General features: G+C 46.0%; 1 protein-coding gene across 1 annotated transcript in view; it reads right to left on the reverse strand.

The window, feature by feature from the left end:
- Window positions 1–7,188: 7,188 nt before the first annotated feature.
- The window catches only part of LOC133227133 (glycine N-acyltransferase-like), a 51,755-nt gene continuing 43,899 nt past the window's right edge, over window positions 7,189–15,044 (reverse strand). Inside the window, exon 6 of the mRNA XM_061381593.1 lies at window positions 7,189–7,379. Coding sequence (XP_061237577.1) covers window positions 7,301–7,379 — 79 coding nt within the window. The 3' untranslated portion in view covers window positions 7,189–7,300. The remainder of the gene's footprint in view (window positions 7,380–15,044) is intronic.

The following is a 15,044-nucleotide window of genomic DNA, read 5'->3' on the forward strand; positions in this document are numbered from 1 at the left end:
TAGTGGCTCACTGATGAAGAATCTGCCTGCCAATGCAGGAGATGCAGGTTTGATGCCTGGATCAGGAAGATCCCCTGGAGATCCCTTGGAGAAGGACGTGGCAACCCACTGCAGGATTCTTGCCTGAGAAATCTCATGGATAGAAGAGCCTGGTGGGCCACAGCCCTTGGGTCACAAAGAGTTGGACACGACTTAGCGACTATACAACAACATATAAGTAAATATGGAAGACACTAAACTTGCTTACTTGTGTTTCTAGAGTTCCTAGCCAGTGTTTCTCATATAGCTGATGTTCAATAAATCTTCTCTAATGAAAAACATTTAATTAAAATAAATATTTGCTTAATGTAATTTAAGAACCCTCTAAGCATGTGGATACATATAAAAAACAGCATAAGCAGAGTACATTGATTTCCTTGAACAAATAACATCTTGGGAACAAGATGGTGTGCACGCTGTACTTAAACCAAGATGAGATAAAAAACATCCCCTGCAGGTGGAACCTGGACCCTGGAGCCTCTGGGCCAGACAGATTGCTGTGTATCCCTGGGATGCTTCAACTGTGATCCGTAAGTATTGGTTGGAAGGAACTTTCAGTTATCTCTTCTGGGAAGAAGACGGTGTGTTCTATGAGTCAGAAGAAAAAGAAAATGGTTTGGTAACCAAAAAAATGATAGGTTATGACAGAGACAGTGGTCTATGTGCTTATGATTTTCTCTCTTTCAATTGTGGCAAAAATCCTTTTCTCTTTTTTTTTATTTTTTACTAGAAGAATGGGGAGATATTACATTTCCCAGTAACTCACATAGTTAAAGAGCCTGTGATTAATCACTCGCCAAGGGGGGGATTTCCTTGGTGGCCCAGTGGCTAAAACTCCACCCTCCCAATGAAGAGGTCCTGGGTTCAGTCCTTGGTCCGAGGAACTGAATCCCACATGAGGCAAGTAAGAGCTCTCATGGTGCAATGAAGAACCAACGCAGGCAAATAAACAAACAACAACAAAAAAACACAACAACAGAGGAGCCGAGAAGAGTCAGAGAGAAACTGTGGGCAAGACACAGTTCAGTTCAGTCGCTCAGTCGTGTCCAACTCTTTGCGACCCCATGAATTGCAGCACGCCAGGCCTCCCTGTCCATCACCAACTCCCAGAGTTTACCCAAACTCATGTCCATTGAGTTGGTGATGCCATCCAGCCATCTCATCCTCTGTTGTCCCCTTCTCCCCACCATCCTCAATCTTTCCCAGCATCAGGGTCTTTTCCAGTGAGTCAGCTCTCCGCATCAGGTGGCCAAAGTATTGGAGTTTCAGCTTCAGTATCATTCCTTCCAATGAACACCCAGGACTGATCTCCTTCAGAATGGACTGGTTGGATCTCCTTGTAGTCCAAGGGACTCTCAAGAGTCTTCTCCAACACCACAGTTCAAAAGCATCAATTCTTCGGCACTCAGCCTTCTTCACAGTCCAACTCTCACATCCATACATGACCACTGGAAAAACCATAGCCTTGACTAGACGGACCTTGGTTGGCAAAGTAATGTCTCTGCTTTTCAATATGCTGTCTAGGTTGGTCATAACTTTCCTTCCAAGGAGTAAGCGTCTTTTAATTTCATGGCTGCAGTCACCATCTGCAGTGATTTTGGAGCCCCCCAAAATAGTCTGTCATTGTTTCCGCATCTATTTGCCATGAAGTGATGTGACCAGATGCAGTGATCTAGACATAAGTCCTTACCTAATCTGCGGAGGGACTTCCTTTCGCTCTTGCTATGTTCTGTTCCTAAGGAATGAACTAATGTTCACTGTATGGAATGAACAAATGAACAAATTTTCACAGTGAAAAGCAAGCTGTAAAATAAATAACCTTTTTTTTTAAGTACTTGCCCACGGGAACAATACCACAAGTGACGGTCACTTCGCCTGCCAAGCAGTTCAGAGTGGATGTAAGGCTTTCCACACTCTGTCTCCACTCTCACGATTGAAATTTAAAAAAGCTTTGCAGGATGTGAGGGCAAGCACTGTGGCTTCTGTTCCGAGTTGGAAAACGGGAAAGTCTCGGGCTCACCAGCCTGCCAACTGGTGTCGCTTGCTGTCTGCACTGCCCTCTGCTGGTCAGTGGTGCCCATGACACGGAGGAGCATTCCGGGCTTTCAGAATGGAATCCCCTGGGCCATTTACTTCATTGTCACTTGACTTTTAAACACGGGGAGGGGATGGGAAGGAGAGGTAGGGAAGGAGAGGGTGGGATATTTACCATGTTGGGTGATAGCTCAGGATTCCCATCAGATCCCAACATATAGAAGCTGGGAAAGTCTGGATCCTGTCCATCATAAATCTCAGGCTCCTCTCAGTTCAGTTTGGTTCAGTTGCCCAATTGTATCTGACTCTTTGTGACCCCATGGACTGCAGCACGCCAGGCCTCCCTGTCCATCACCAACTCCCGGAGCTTGCTCAGACTCATGTCCATTGAGTCGTTGATGCCATCCAACCATCTCATCCTCTGTCGTCCCCTTCTCCTCCCGCCTTCAATCTTTTCCAGCATCAGGGTCTTTTCCAATGAGTCAGCTCTTCGCATCAGGTAGCCAAAGTATTGGAGTTTCAGCTTCAGCATAAGTCCTTCCAACGAATATTCAGGACTGATGTCCTTTAGGGTGGACTGGTTGGATCTCCCTGCAGTCCAAGGGACTCTCAAGAGTCTTCTCCAACACCGAAGTTCAAAAGCATCAGTTCTTCAGTGCTCAACTTTCTCTCCTTCCCACCAAAATGCCGAAATGCACTCACCAAGGCAGCACAGGGATATCCAGGGATGAAAGCTTAGACATACCTTATATAAATTCAACATGTAAGAGCCAGCACGTGGTACTTGCCTGTCTCTGTCTGACTTACTTCATTTGGTATAATAATCTCTAGGTCTACCTGCGTTGCTGCAAGTGACGTGGTCTCATACTTTCTTTACGGCTGATAAATGTTCCAAACTTTTTATGACTGAGAAATGCTGCATCTCCTTTAGCCATTCATTTGTTGTTGGACACTTAGGTTGGAGAAGCAAGATGTTTTCTTTGGCCCTGGGGCAGTTTTCAAAGGCCATTCCTGCTGACCCCTACCAAAACTCTTGAGTTCTGAGCAGGAAGAACATGATAGCTTTACCATCTTTGAGATGAAGACACTAGATGATGAAGATGAAGAGCTATTTGGCCTAACTCCCATAATTAATAAGTGGCAGAATCAGTCCTTAAAAGACAGAATTATTGAATGCTAGTCCTGGAAAAAGCGTGCAAATCATCTGACCCACACATTTCATAATGTACAGAAACAGACCTCTGGAGAAAGGAAGTAACTTTTTGTGGTCTCAGATCTAGTTTTAGAATTATTTTTTTTATGGCTATTTATGTAAAATAAAGTGCCACCTCCTTAGTGCCTGGCACCGAGTCTGGCTATTAGCAGGCATTGAATGAGGAGCAACTGAGCACCAATGATTCTAAAGTCTCCTCCCATGACCCTCTTAGTCCAGAAAATATTGATCGTAGCTGATGTCCATACAGACGTTGTTTGGAATATGCTGGTGTATGATTTGGCACATTATTTACGTAAATACCATGTCAGTATGTACTCCGTGCTAAGTCGCTTCAATCATGTCCGACTCTTTGCGATCCTATGGACTGTGGCCTGCCAGGCTCCTCTGTCCATGGGATTGTCCAGACAAGAACACTGGAATGGGCTGCCATGTGCTCCTCCAGGGGATCTTCCCGACCCAGGGATCAACCAGCTTCTCTCATGTCTCCTTCATTGGCAGGTGGGTTCTTCACCACTAGCGCTTGCCTGGGAAGCCCTACCCTATCAGTATATCGTCCCTAATATCTGAGACAATAACCAAAGCTAACGCTGGACATACGTGTGCACACGGGTTTGACTTGAGAACCTGTAAAAATCACCACTGACTTGAAATCTCATCTGAAACAGGGGGGAATGTTTCCGAGTCAGATAAATGGGAATCAGGCAAGCCTCAGCTCTACAATTTACAAGTCTTTGCTTATCCTTTCTAGGCCTCTGCTCCTTTGTTCATAACCACTGAATACTGGTATCTCCTTCCAGGGATATTATGAGGATAAGGTGAATGGACATAACTTAGGGGGTGCTGGCCCCCATGGACTGTGTTAGAGGTTGAGTCTCACACTTCCCCACAGAAGGTCGCATCTCCACCTTCATGAACTCAGGACTTTTTTTGTTTGTTTTCACGCATGGATTTCTCCCGTGTCCTCAGCATCTGGATACCATCTAAAGCAAGCATTTTGGCTGAAGCTTTATAAAGGACCAAGAACCATTAGGGAAATGAGAAGAGCTGGGAGAAGGGAGACTCAGAATCACCCTGCGTCATCATTTCCTTCCCTGGGACCATTGAGCAGGTCTCCAGATCCATAAAGGGGATCCCACTGGCGAGGGGCAGCTTTTTCCTCTTGAAGCTTCCCCTTCGGTCAGGCATTTCACTGCCCTTACTTCACAAGCGACGCCCACGTTTGTTTCATTGGCTCACTTGGCCCTGCTGTTCTTCGCTGCAGCCTGCAGGGTCCTTAGCTGCAGGATGTGGAATCTATCAGCTGTGTCGTGTGGGGTCTCGTCCTCCAACCAGGCATTGAACCCGAGCCCCCTGCTTTGGGGTCCTGGAGTCTTAGGCACTGGATCACTGGGAAAGTCAACACTCATGCATTTGAAAGGATAGAACTTTATTATTATTTTTTATATCAACTTGCCTTTCATTATCCCCAGATAAGCTATTCTGAGGGAATGTTCTGGAGGAATTTGTAACTTTGCACATGCTTAGCAGAATGGGCAGCATAAAGACCCTGAGATCCTTGAGAGAAGCCTGAAGAGACGAGAAGGAGAGAGATGAGGGACTAAGGATAAACTGCCCGCGGTTCTCATACGATTGCAGCACCACGAGTCTGGCCTGTGCAACGATTCACAGCATCACAGCCTCTGCAGAGATTCTATGCACGCCTCCCTCGCTCCGCTTCTCCTGAGAATCTCAGGTCACCACACATGAAGGCTCCTTTCTTTTGGCCAAGTGTGTTTTGGGCCACACTTGGCCCAAACTGCGTGAGGCATGTGTATGCAGCTTTCCAGCCTTTGTAGGTATTTTCCAAGTGAAAGGCATTTCGTTGATGCACATTGAGTCTGCAGACTCTGGTGAGCTGGGCCTTGTCTGACCCTGATTCAGGACAAATAAAAAATGTTTTCCTGTAAGACCTGGTTTTGCAATCTGTTCTCTTGGAAAGCCGTGCATTGACCCCTGAACCACAAACTCAGTAGGTCTTTCTTCAGTGCGTGCATGCTCAGTCATGTCTGACTCTTTGTGACCCCATGCATGGACTGGAGCCTGCCAGGCTCCTCTGTCCCTGGAATTCTCCAGGCAAGAATAATGGAGTGGGTAGCCATTCTCTTCTCCAAGGGATCTTCCCCACCCAGGGATCGAACCCGAGTCTCCCACATTGCAGACAGATTCTTTACCGTCTGAGTCACTAGGGAAGTCCTCAGTAGGTCTGAGCTGGGCTAATTGCTCCAAATCAGAAATGCAGGCATTATGCGGTCAGTGTAGTTCCCCTGACACGTCATGAGTGTGAAGATGAATTAAAGAATGCTTATTCAAAGCTGGAGTTGGGAAGCTGTGAAGGGAGGGCATTCAGACCCATGCTCGTCACTGCAGCTTGCGTGGATCAGCAGGGACAAGGAGGATTTCCTCTCTCACCCAGCAAAAGCAGGCTGCCCTGGTCTGCAGCCAGTTACGGAGAAGGCACTGGCGACCCACTCCAGTACTCTTGCCTGGAAAATCCCATGGATGGAGGAGCCTGGTAGGCTGCAGTCCATGGGGTCGCAAAGAGTTGGACATGACTGCGCGACTTCACTTTCACTTTTCACTTTCATGCATTGGAGAAGGAAATGACAACCCACTCCAGTGTTCTTGCCTGGAGAATCCCAGGGACAGGGAAGCCTGGTGGGCTGCCATCTATGGGGTCACATAGAGTTGGACACGACTGAAGCGATTTACCAGCAGCAGCAGCCAGTTAGAGCCTCCACCACTTCCAACTCTCCTTTTCTCCGGTGAATTTCTATTCAGAGCAACCCCTCCTAACTTTCTCCTTTCTTCGATAAAAGAATGCTCTCCTTTTATCCTCTGGGTTGTCTCTGTTTTAACCATTTGCTTTTCCTGAAATCCTCGCTGTATGCGCAATCAGTTGCTCAGTCATTGCGACCCCATGGACTGTAACCTCCCAGGCTCCTCTGTCCATGGGATTTCCCAGGGGAGAAAACTGGGAGTGTGTTGCCATTTCTTTCATCAGGGGATCTTCCTGACCCAGGGATCGAACCCTCATCTCTTGCATCTTCTGCACTGGCAGGCGGATTCTTTATTACTGAGCCACTTGGGAGGCCTCAGTTCCTCTGCTATTCTGGAATAAACTCTCTTGCGCACTCTCTCTTTTTTTAAAACATAAACTTGCCCTTTGTTATGTTTAAGGTTGATATTTCAAAAAGAAGAGCAAGTGAAAGGGCAAATTGACCTTGTCTAGTGAGCAAATAGTCAAACAGGAATGTATAATGTATTGCAAAAATATCTTTACCAGGAGAAAACTTAACAGGGACAGAAAATTTTAAAAGGTGGGGGGAGGCAAATAAATTTAGAAAGCTCTACTGGACGCACGTCAGACTTTCCTCCAGGGCGTGAGTGGAGGAAACTCACATTCCTCCTGGTGGCAGACAGGGATGAATTACCAAGCAGTGGTGTGAGTGTGGTGGGCTCACTCCACTCCATGGTGTTCAGGACAACACGTGACCCACCAGAGGGACAGCAGCTTACTGAGCTCTGGCTGATTATTGCCTCATGGGCAGAAGGTCTGCTTTGGCCAGATCTGAGATTTCAAGAGAACTGTGAATGAAATTCTGCATCAAAATGACCTATTTTTAAAAATGTTAGCATCTGAACCAACTGTTTCCTGAAACACTACACGGACCTCATTCCACAGACTCTGGAGCTTTGGAGGACGGGCTTCCTTCCTCTCCACCACCTGCTCCTTTGTTGCTAAGCACCTTCTCCTTGCATATTTCTGCTCGGTGTGTTAGTTGCTGGTGGTGTGGCTCCACAGGAAGTGAAGGAAGACCAGAAGAATAGGACAGCTTGTTGACCTCAAGGAGCTCACGGTGTAGGATAAGGGCAACAACTTTAATAAGAGTGCAGCAGAAGTGGAGTAATATTCAGCCATAAACAGAGGGATCTTGCTGATTACAACACAGATGGAGGGATTTCCCTGATGGTTCAGTGTCTGGGATTTCTCCTTCCAATGCAGGAGGTGCAGCTTGGATCCCTGGTTGGGGAGCTAGGATCCCATGTGCCTCTGGGCCAAAACACCAAAATATAAAGCAGAAGCAATATTGCAACAAATTCAACAAAGACTTTTAAAATGGTTCACATAATAATAATAATAATAAACTTTTAAAAAGGCAGATGGAATTGGAGGGTTTTATGCTCAGTGAAATAAGTCAGAGAAAGACAAGTACGGTGTGCTGTCACTTATACGCTGTTGCTCAGTCGCTCAGTCGTGTCCTACTCTTTGCAACCCCATGAACTGCAGCACACTAGGTTTCCCTGTCCTGCACAATCTCTTGGAGTTTGCTCAGACTCATGTCCATTAAGTCAATAATGCCATTCAGCCATCTCATCCTCTGTCATCCCCTTCTCCTCCCGCCTTCAACCTTTCCCAGCATCAAGGTCTTTTCCAATGAGTCAGTTCTTTGCATCAGGTGACCAAAGTATTGGAGTTTCAGCTTCAGCATCAGTCCTTCCTTGAGCCCCCTTAGGATGGACTGGTTGGATCTCCTTGCGGTCCAAGGGACTCTCAAGAGTTTTCTCCAGCACCACAGTTCGGAAGCGTCACGTCTTTAGCGCTCAGCCTTCTTTATGACTCAGAAAGAGAGTAGGTAAATTGTCCAAAGCCCCACAGCTTGTCCAAACCCTAAAGCCCCATGAGTTTTGGGTGAAGCAGTCTGGCTCTAGAGGCTGTGCGCTTACCCACCACACTTGACTCTCCAGGGCCACAAAATTTAGCTCACAAGTACCAAAAATTGGGTAGATTCAAACACATTTATTTTCTCACAGTTCTGGAGTCTAACAGGCCAAAATCAAGGTGTGGGCAGGGTGATGCTTCCTCTGAAAGCTTTGGGGGAGAAGCCTTCCTTGCCTCTTCCAAGCCCCTGGCTGCCACCAGTCCTCAGTGCTCCTGGGTTGGCTGATGCCTCGTTCCAGTCTCTGCGTCACTCCACGGAGCTCTCTCTGTTCTCCCTGTGTGTCCGTGGCCCCCTCCCCTCTGTATGTCTCTCTCTTCTCATGGAGACACTAATCAGCTCAATCCCCTATCACTCCAGCCTAACTCACTCACCGCCAAGAACTCTGCAGGTGTACCTTATTTAATGCCCTATGCTTTTTCATTTTATTCTATCCCCTTGCCGCGTGTCCATATGTACAGGAGTTATGTAATATCATGGAGCGGCATCAGAGTTGACATTTCCTTCCCCATTGCTGGCCCCTCAGATTTTGTTCAGTCCTTGCTTATGTTTGTGTGGCTTTATCAAAATCTGCTGAGAGCTCTTTTCGTTTTTGAATTGTTTTCCTTGGATGAATTTCCTCTTCTGGGAATAATTGGGTCAAAGACTCTGAGTTTCACCCCGAAGGCAGTGCCTGCTGCTCTCCTCTGCCGGCTCACCGTGAGTGTGTCCAGTGTCACGAACAATCTCAGTCTCAGTTGTTTTCAGTCTACCTTTTATTATGAGGCCCAATGCTTGGCTGTTGGTTTGAGTGGGCATCCCTGGAGGGTGCTTCCGAATCCTGTACTTTTCAGGAAATTCATTACTATCACACCCCACAGATTTATCTGGAGGGTTACTGGAGTATAGTTGATTTACCATGTTGTGTTAATTTTGGCCGTACAGCAAAAGGATTGATATATGTACACATAAATATGCCTTTTCCTATTCTTTTCTCTAGTGGTTTATCACAGCATGTTGACTATCTTTCCATGTGCTGTACAGTAAGATCTTGTTTACTCATTCTATATAAAGTAGTTTGCCTCTGCTAACCCCAACTCCCAATCCATCCATCTTCTCCTCCTCCTAGCAAGTGAAAGTCTGTTCTCGATGTCTACGATTCTTTCTATTTCATAGATACGTTCATTTGTATTGTATTTTAGGTTCCACCGGTAAGTGATATCATACTGTATTTTTCTTTCTCTTCCTGCCTTACTCTGCTTTATATGACAATTTCTAGGTCCATTCATGTTGCTGCAAATGGTACTATTTCATTCTTTTTTATGACTGAGGCACCCCACTCCAGTACTCTTGCCTGGAAAATCCCGTGGATGGAGGAGCCTTGTAGGCTGCAGTCCATGGGGTTGCTAAGAGTCGGACATGACTGAGCGACTTCACTTTCACTTTTCACTTTCATGCATTGGAGAAGGAAATGGCAACCCACTCCAGCGTTCTTGCCTGGAGAATCCCAGGGACGGGGCAGCCTGGTGGGCTATGGGGTCCACAGAGTCGGACACGACTGAAGTGACTCAGCAGCAGCAGCAGCTGCAGTATTCCATTATGTGCATATTTCCCACACCATTTTTCTGCATTCATCTCTTGGTGGACATTTAGGTTGTCCGTGTCTTAACTCTGTAAATAGTGCTGCTATGAGCATAGGAGGCACGTATCCTTCTGAATTATACTTTTGTCTGGGTGTCTGCCCGGGAGTGAGACTGTTGGGTCAAATGGCACCTCTGTCTTTAGTTTTATGAGGAGCCTCCATACTGTTTTCCAGAGGAGCCTCACCAACTACATTTACCTTCCCACCAACAGTGCAGGAGGGTTCCCTCTTCTCCACACCCTCTCCAGCATTTATTATTTGCAGACTTTGTAATGATGGGTATTCTGACCTCCCAGATTTGACTTGCATCTCTGCATCTTATATTTATGTAACTTTCTTGTGAATTACCCTGAGATAAAAGATAAGATCAGCCTTCATGAATTCTATATTTTTTAATAGTCTTCAGTTCAGTTCAATTGCTCAGTCGTGTCTGACTCTTTGGGACCCCATGAACCGCAGCACACCAGGCCTCCCTGTCCATCACCCACTCCCAGAGTCCATCCAAACCCATGTCCATTGAGCTGGTGATGCCATCCAACCATCTCACCCTCTGTGTCCCCTTCTCCTCTTGCCCTCAATCTTTCCCAGCATCAGGGTCTTTTCAAATGGGTCAGCTCTCCGCATCAGGTGGCCAAAGTATTGGAGTTTCAGCTTCAACATCAGTCCTTCCAATGAACACCCAGGACTGATCTCCTTTAGGATGGACTGGTTGGACCTCCTTGCAGTCCAAGGGATTCTCAAGAGTCTTCTCCAACACCACAGTTCAAAAGCATCAATTCTTCAGCGCTCAGCCTTCTTCACAGTCCAACTCTCATATCCATACATAACTACTGGAAAAACCATAGCCTTGACTAGACGAACCTTTATGGGCAAAGTAATGTCTCTGCTTTTGAATATGCTGTCTAGGTTGGTCATAACTTTCCTTCCAAGGATTAAGCGTCTTTTAATTTCATGGCTGCAGTCACCATCTGCAGTGACTTTGGAGCCCAGAAAAATAAAGTCTGACACTGTTTCCACTGTTTCCCCATCTATTTCCCATGAAGTGATGGGACGAGATGCCATGATCTTAGTTTTCTGAATGTTGAGCTTTAAGCCAGTATTTTCACTCTCCTCTTTCACTTTTATCAAGAGGCTTTTGAGTTCTTCTTCACTTTCTGCCATAAGGGTGGTGTCATCTGCATATCTGAGGTTATTGATATTTCTCCCAGCAATCTTGATTCCAGCTTGTGTTTCTTCCAGCCCAGTGTTTCTCATGATGTACTCTGCATAGAAGTTAAATAAGCAGGGTGACAATATACAGGCTTGATGTATTCCTTTTCCTATTTGGAACCAGTCTGTTGTTCCATGTCCAGTTCTAACTGTTGCTTCCTGACCTGCATACAAATTTCTCAAGAGGCAGATCAGGTGGTCTGGTATTCCCATTTCTTTCAGAATTTTCCACAGTTTATTGTGATCCACACTGTCAAAGGCTTTGGCATAGTCAATAAAGCAGAAATAGATGTTTTTCTGGAACTCTCTTGCTTTTTCCATGATCCAGCGGATGTTGGCAATTTGATCTCTGGTTCCTCTGCCTTTTCTAAAACCAGCCTGAACATCAGGAAGTTCACAGTTCACATATTGTTGAAGCCTGGCTTGGAGAATTTTGAGCATTACTTTATTAGCGTGTGAGATGAGTGCAATTGTGCAGTAGTTTGAGGATTCTTTGGCATTGCCTTTCTTTGGGATTGGAATGAAAACTGACCTTTTCCAGTCCTGTGGCACTGCTGAGTTTTCCAAATTTGCTGGCATATTGAGTGCAGCACTTTCACAGCATCATCTTTTAGAATTTGAAATAGCTCAACTGGGATTCCATCACCTCCACTAGCTTTGTTCATAGTGATGCTTCCTAAGACCCACCTGACTTCACATTCTAGGATATCCAGCTCTAGGTGAGTGGGAGTGATCACACCTTCATGATTATCTGAGTTGTGAAGACCTTTTTTGTACAGTTCTTCTGTGTATTCTTGCCACCTCTTCTTAATATCTTCTGCTTCTGTTAGGTCCATACGATTTCTGTCCTTTATTGATCCCATCTTTGCATGGAATGTTCCCTTGGTATCTCTAATTTTCTTGAAGAGATCTGTAGTCTTTCCCATTCTATTATTTTCCTCTATTTCTTTGCATTGATCACTGATAGTCTTAAGTAGTCTTAAGATCCTCAGGTGCTTTATAGTCTTAAGATCCTCAGAAACAAGACAAGGGTGCCTGCACATTGGTCTGGACTTTTCTTCAAGACATATCTTAGTACAATGTAACTGAAAATATTTCCCATATCCAGCATATATCTATACACTCAATACATATATGTTGATTGGATTAATCAATCAATCTATCTATGCCTCTGGAAGTTAGAATAATTGGACAGGTGATTAGAAGCATTTTGTGCCTTAACTCATTCTCACCATCCACCTACTGAGGGCATATTATGTGCCAGGTACAGTGATAAACATAATGGGTAGGATAAGAAGAGCTTCCTGCCCCAGAAGAGAACACAGTCTGGAAAAACAAACTCTAGCCTGATGTAGCAAATTCTGACATGGAGATATGCATAAGCGCTTGTGAGAGCAGAGAAAAGGGAGTGGTTACTCTGTCTAAGGTAAGAAATAAGAGGATTTCCCTAAGTGGTCCAGTGGTTAAGAATCCATCTGCTAATGCTCTGGGAAGATCTGCTCTGGGAAGATCCCACATTTTGCGGGGCAACTAAGCCTACAACTGCTGAGCCCACATGCCCAAGCGACGGAAGCCTGCATGCCTAGAGCTCATCCTTCACAACAAGAGAAGCCACCGCAATGGGGAGCCCACAACCCGAGAGCGGCCCCTGCTCGCCCGATCGAGAGAGAGCCCGCCGCAGCTTTGAAGGCCCCGTGCAGCCAAAAAATAAATTAAAAATTTTTAAAGTAAAAAACAAGAAAGGGAGTCAGTAGGGGTGACAGGCCCTTCAGCTCGACTTGGATGAAGGGTGATTGGAAGCTGAACTCAGAAGAGAGGAGTTAGGTAATTCCAAACAAGGAGCAAAATGCAGAAGGAACAGAGGTGTTGAAAAAGCAGACACCACCCTGAAGAAACATCCTGCGGCCTAATGTGGTGAGGAGCAGCCACAGAAGAGTCTGGGAAAGTAGGCCAGAGCCAGGTGGCAAATAAGACCCTCCTACATTTCCTAAGTGGATCTCAGGGAGTTCAGCGGCCACGGTCAAGGCGACCACAGCCTTCATGGTCTGGCTAAGTCTCTTCCCACCTCAAGAAGGAGATCCAAGGGTAAATCAAGCATGTGCCATTCTCTTCAAATGATGGACAAGAAGCTGGAAAGGAGACGGGGGCACACACACGAAAAAATCAGGGACATTTGCCAGTCCTCACATTGTCCAAATTGGTAAGGCAGCAGGATCCAAAAATAGAGTGAAGTCTTTGTAGCGTAGAGATGGTTTTCCATAGAAATGAACTGATATTGGTTTCATTTCTGCAAATCAGACCTTCCACGACCATCCTGAAGAAATCAGGAGGAGCAGAGCTGAAAGGAAGAGGCTCTGGGAAGTCAAAGTAAATGAAGAAGAATCCAGTAGGAAGTGATGGCTCGGAGCTAAACCCTTAACTCTGCAGATAACTTGTAGTCAAAGGCCCTGTGAATGCAGGAGAACTCCGACCAAATCATGTGCATCGTCTGTTGCAGCGGGAGAGACAGTGCACTAGCCAGGAAAGAGGGTGCGTCTCAGGAAGAGGATGTCAGAAGGGGCTTGAGAGGCAGCTGATGGGAAAAGGGTCCACGCCTTGGGAGCCACATGGCTTGGATACTTCTAGGAAGCATTGCAGTTCTGTTTAAGGCTGTTATCCATGAAGCAGGGGCAAAAATCAGAGGGAGAGGAGTAGCAGCCTCTTGTTACCTGTTTGGAACCCCAGAACAAATACCTTCAGAATTTGTGGTTTGGGCTGAAAGAGCTATTATAACAGACTAATTTCTACTATAGTGTTGCAGGGAAGAGCCAATTCTGTCTCTCCCTACTGCAGGGTCCCCAAGCCCCTCTTCCCTTGCTGACTTCAGGGCCTTTCTGGGGGCGATGCTTTAGCTGGTGCTCAAGTATAAAATGGAGAAGGCAATGGCAAGCCACTCCAGTACTCTTGCCTAGAAAATCCCATGGATGGAGGTGCCTGGTGGGCTGCAGTCCATGGGGTCGCTAAGAGTCAGACGTGACTGAGCAACTTCACTTTCACACAATGGAGAAGGCAATGGCAACCCACTCCAGTGTTCTCGCCTGGAGAATCCCAGGGACGGCAGAGCCTGGTGGGCTGCTGTCTATGGGGTCACACAGAGTCGGACAGGACTGAAGCGACGCAGCAGCAGCAAGTATAAAAAGCAGAGCTTTTATTATGGTGTGTTAAGGAAGCTGTGGTGTGGTGTTAAGGACCGTGGTGGTCCCAAGTCTTAAGCTGATGTCATTCTCTTTCCTTCTATCTCCCTTCAAGTAGGCACCCTTCCTCTGGCAGTGTTGGGGCAGTCTTCCCAGAGAGACTCAAAGATGAATTATCGGTGGCCTCACCAATGAGACTCCCACAAGACCCTTAGTCATGTTACAGAGGATTCAAATATCTTGAAATAATGTGCTGCTGCCAAGTGAGAGCCCAGTCTCCTCCCTACACAGAGCCTCCCCGACTTCTGTCCCTGGTAAACAAACTCCTCTCTCCTATACTGCTTTCATGGACCACATAGATTAAGCTTCCACAAGCAAACAGAGAATCTCTTTATTATATGTGGACAGGAGGAGGGAGATTAAGAAAGCTCAGCTTTCAGAAATGTAATAAAACCTGTCGCTTGCTATCTGGTTCTAAAGGATGGTCATTAGCCACTGTAGTTGCTGACCTTCAGCACACCCCTTGAAAAGATTTCAGGGTGGAGATCAAGAATGAGGCACTCATGCTCTGGGAAAGTTGGCAGAACAGGTCTTCAAAGAGTTAGACATTTTCAGGGAAAATGTTTATGAGCTCCAATTCCTGTGTCTTTCCATACTCCTAAAATCACTAAAATCATTCACCGAGGTATCTGTTCATCATGCCTAACAGTGATCTACCAAGACGCATGCTTGGTTGCAAGTGCCCCTGCTCTAAAATCACATACACGCTGGTCTCCCCCTTTACCTTTTCATTTTTTAAAACTTTTTTTTTTAAGTATAATTGATTGGACTGCAAGGAGATCCAGTCAGTCCATCCTAAAGGAAGTCAGTCCTGAATATTCACTGGAGATACTGATGCTGAAGCTGAAACTCCAATACTTTGGCCACCTGATGCAAAAAACTGACTCATTTGAAAAGACCCTGATGCTGGGAAAGATTGAAGGCGGGAGGAGAAG

Source organism: Bos javanicus, chromosome 15 (genome assembly GCF_032452875.1).
Source record: "Bos javanicus breed banteng chromosome 15, ARS-OSU_banteng_1.0, whole genome shotgun sequence".
NCBI classification, from domain to species: domain Eukaryota; kingdom Metazoa; phylum Chordata; class Mammalia; order Artiodactyla; family Bovidae; genus Bos; species Bos javanicus.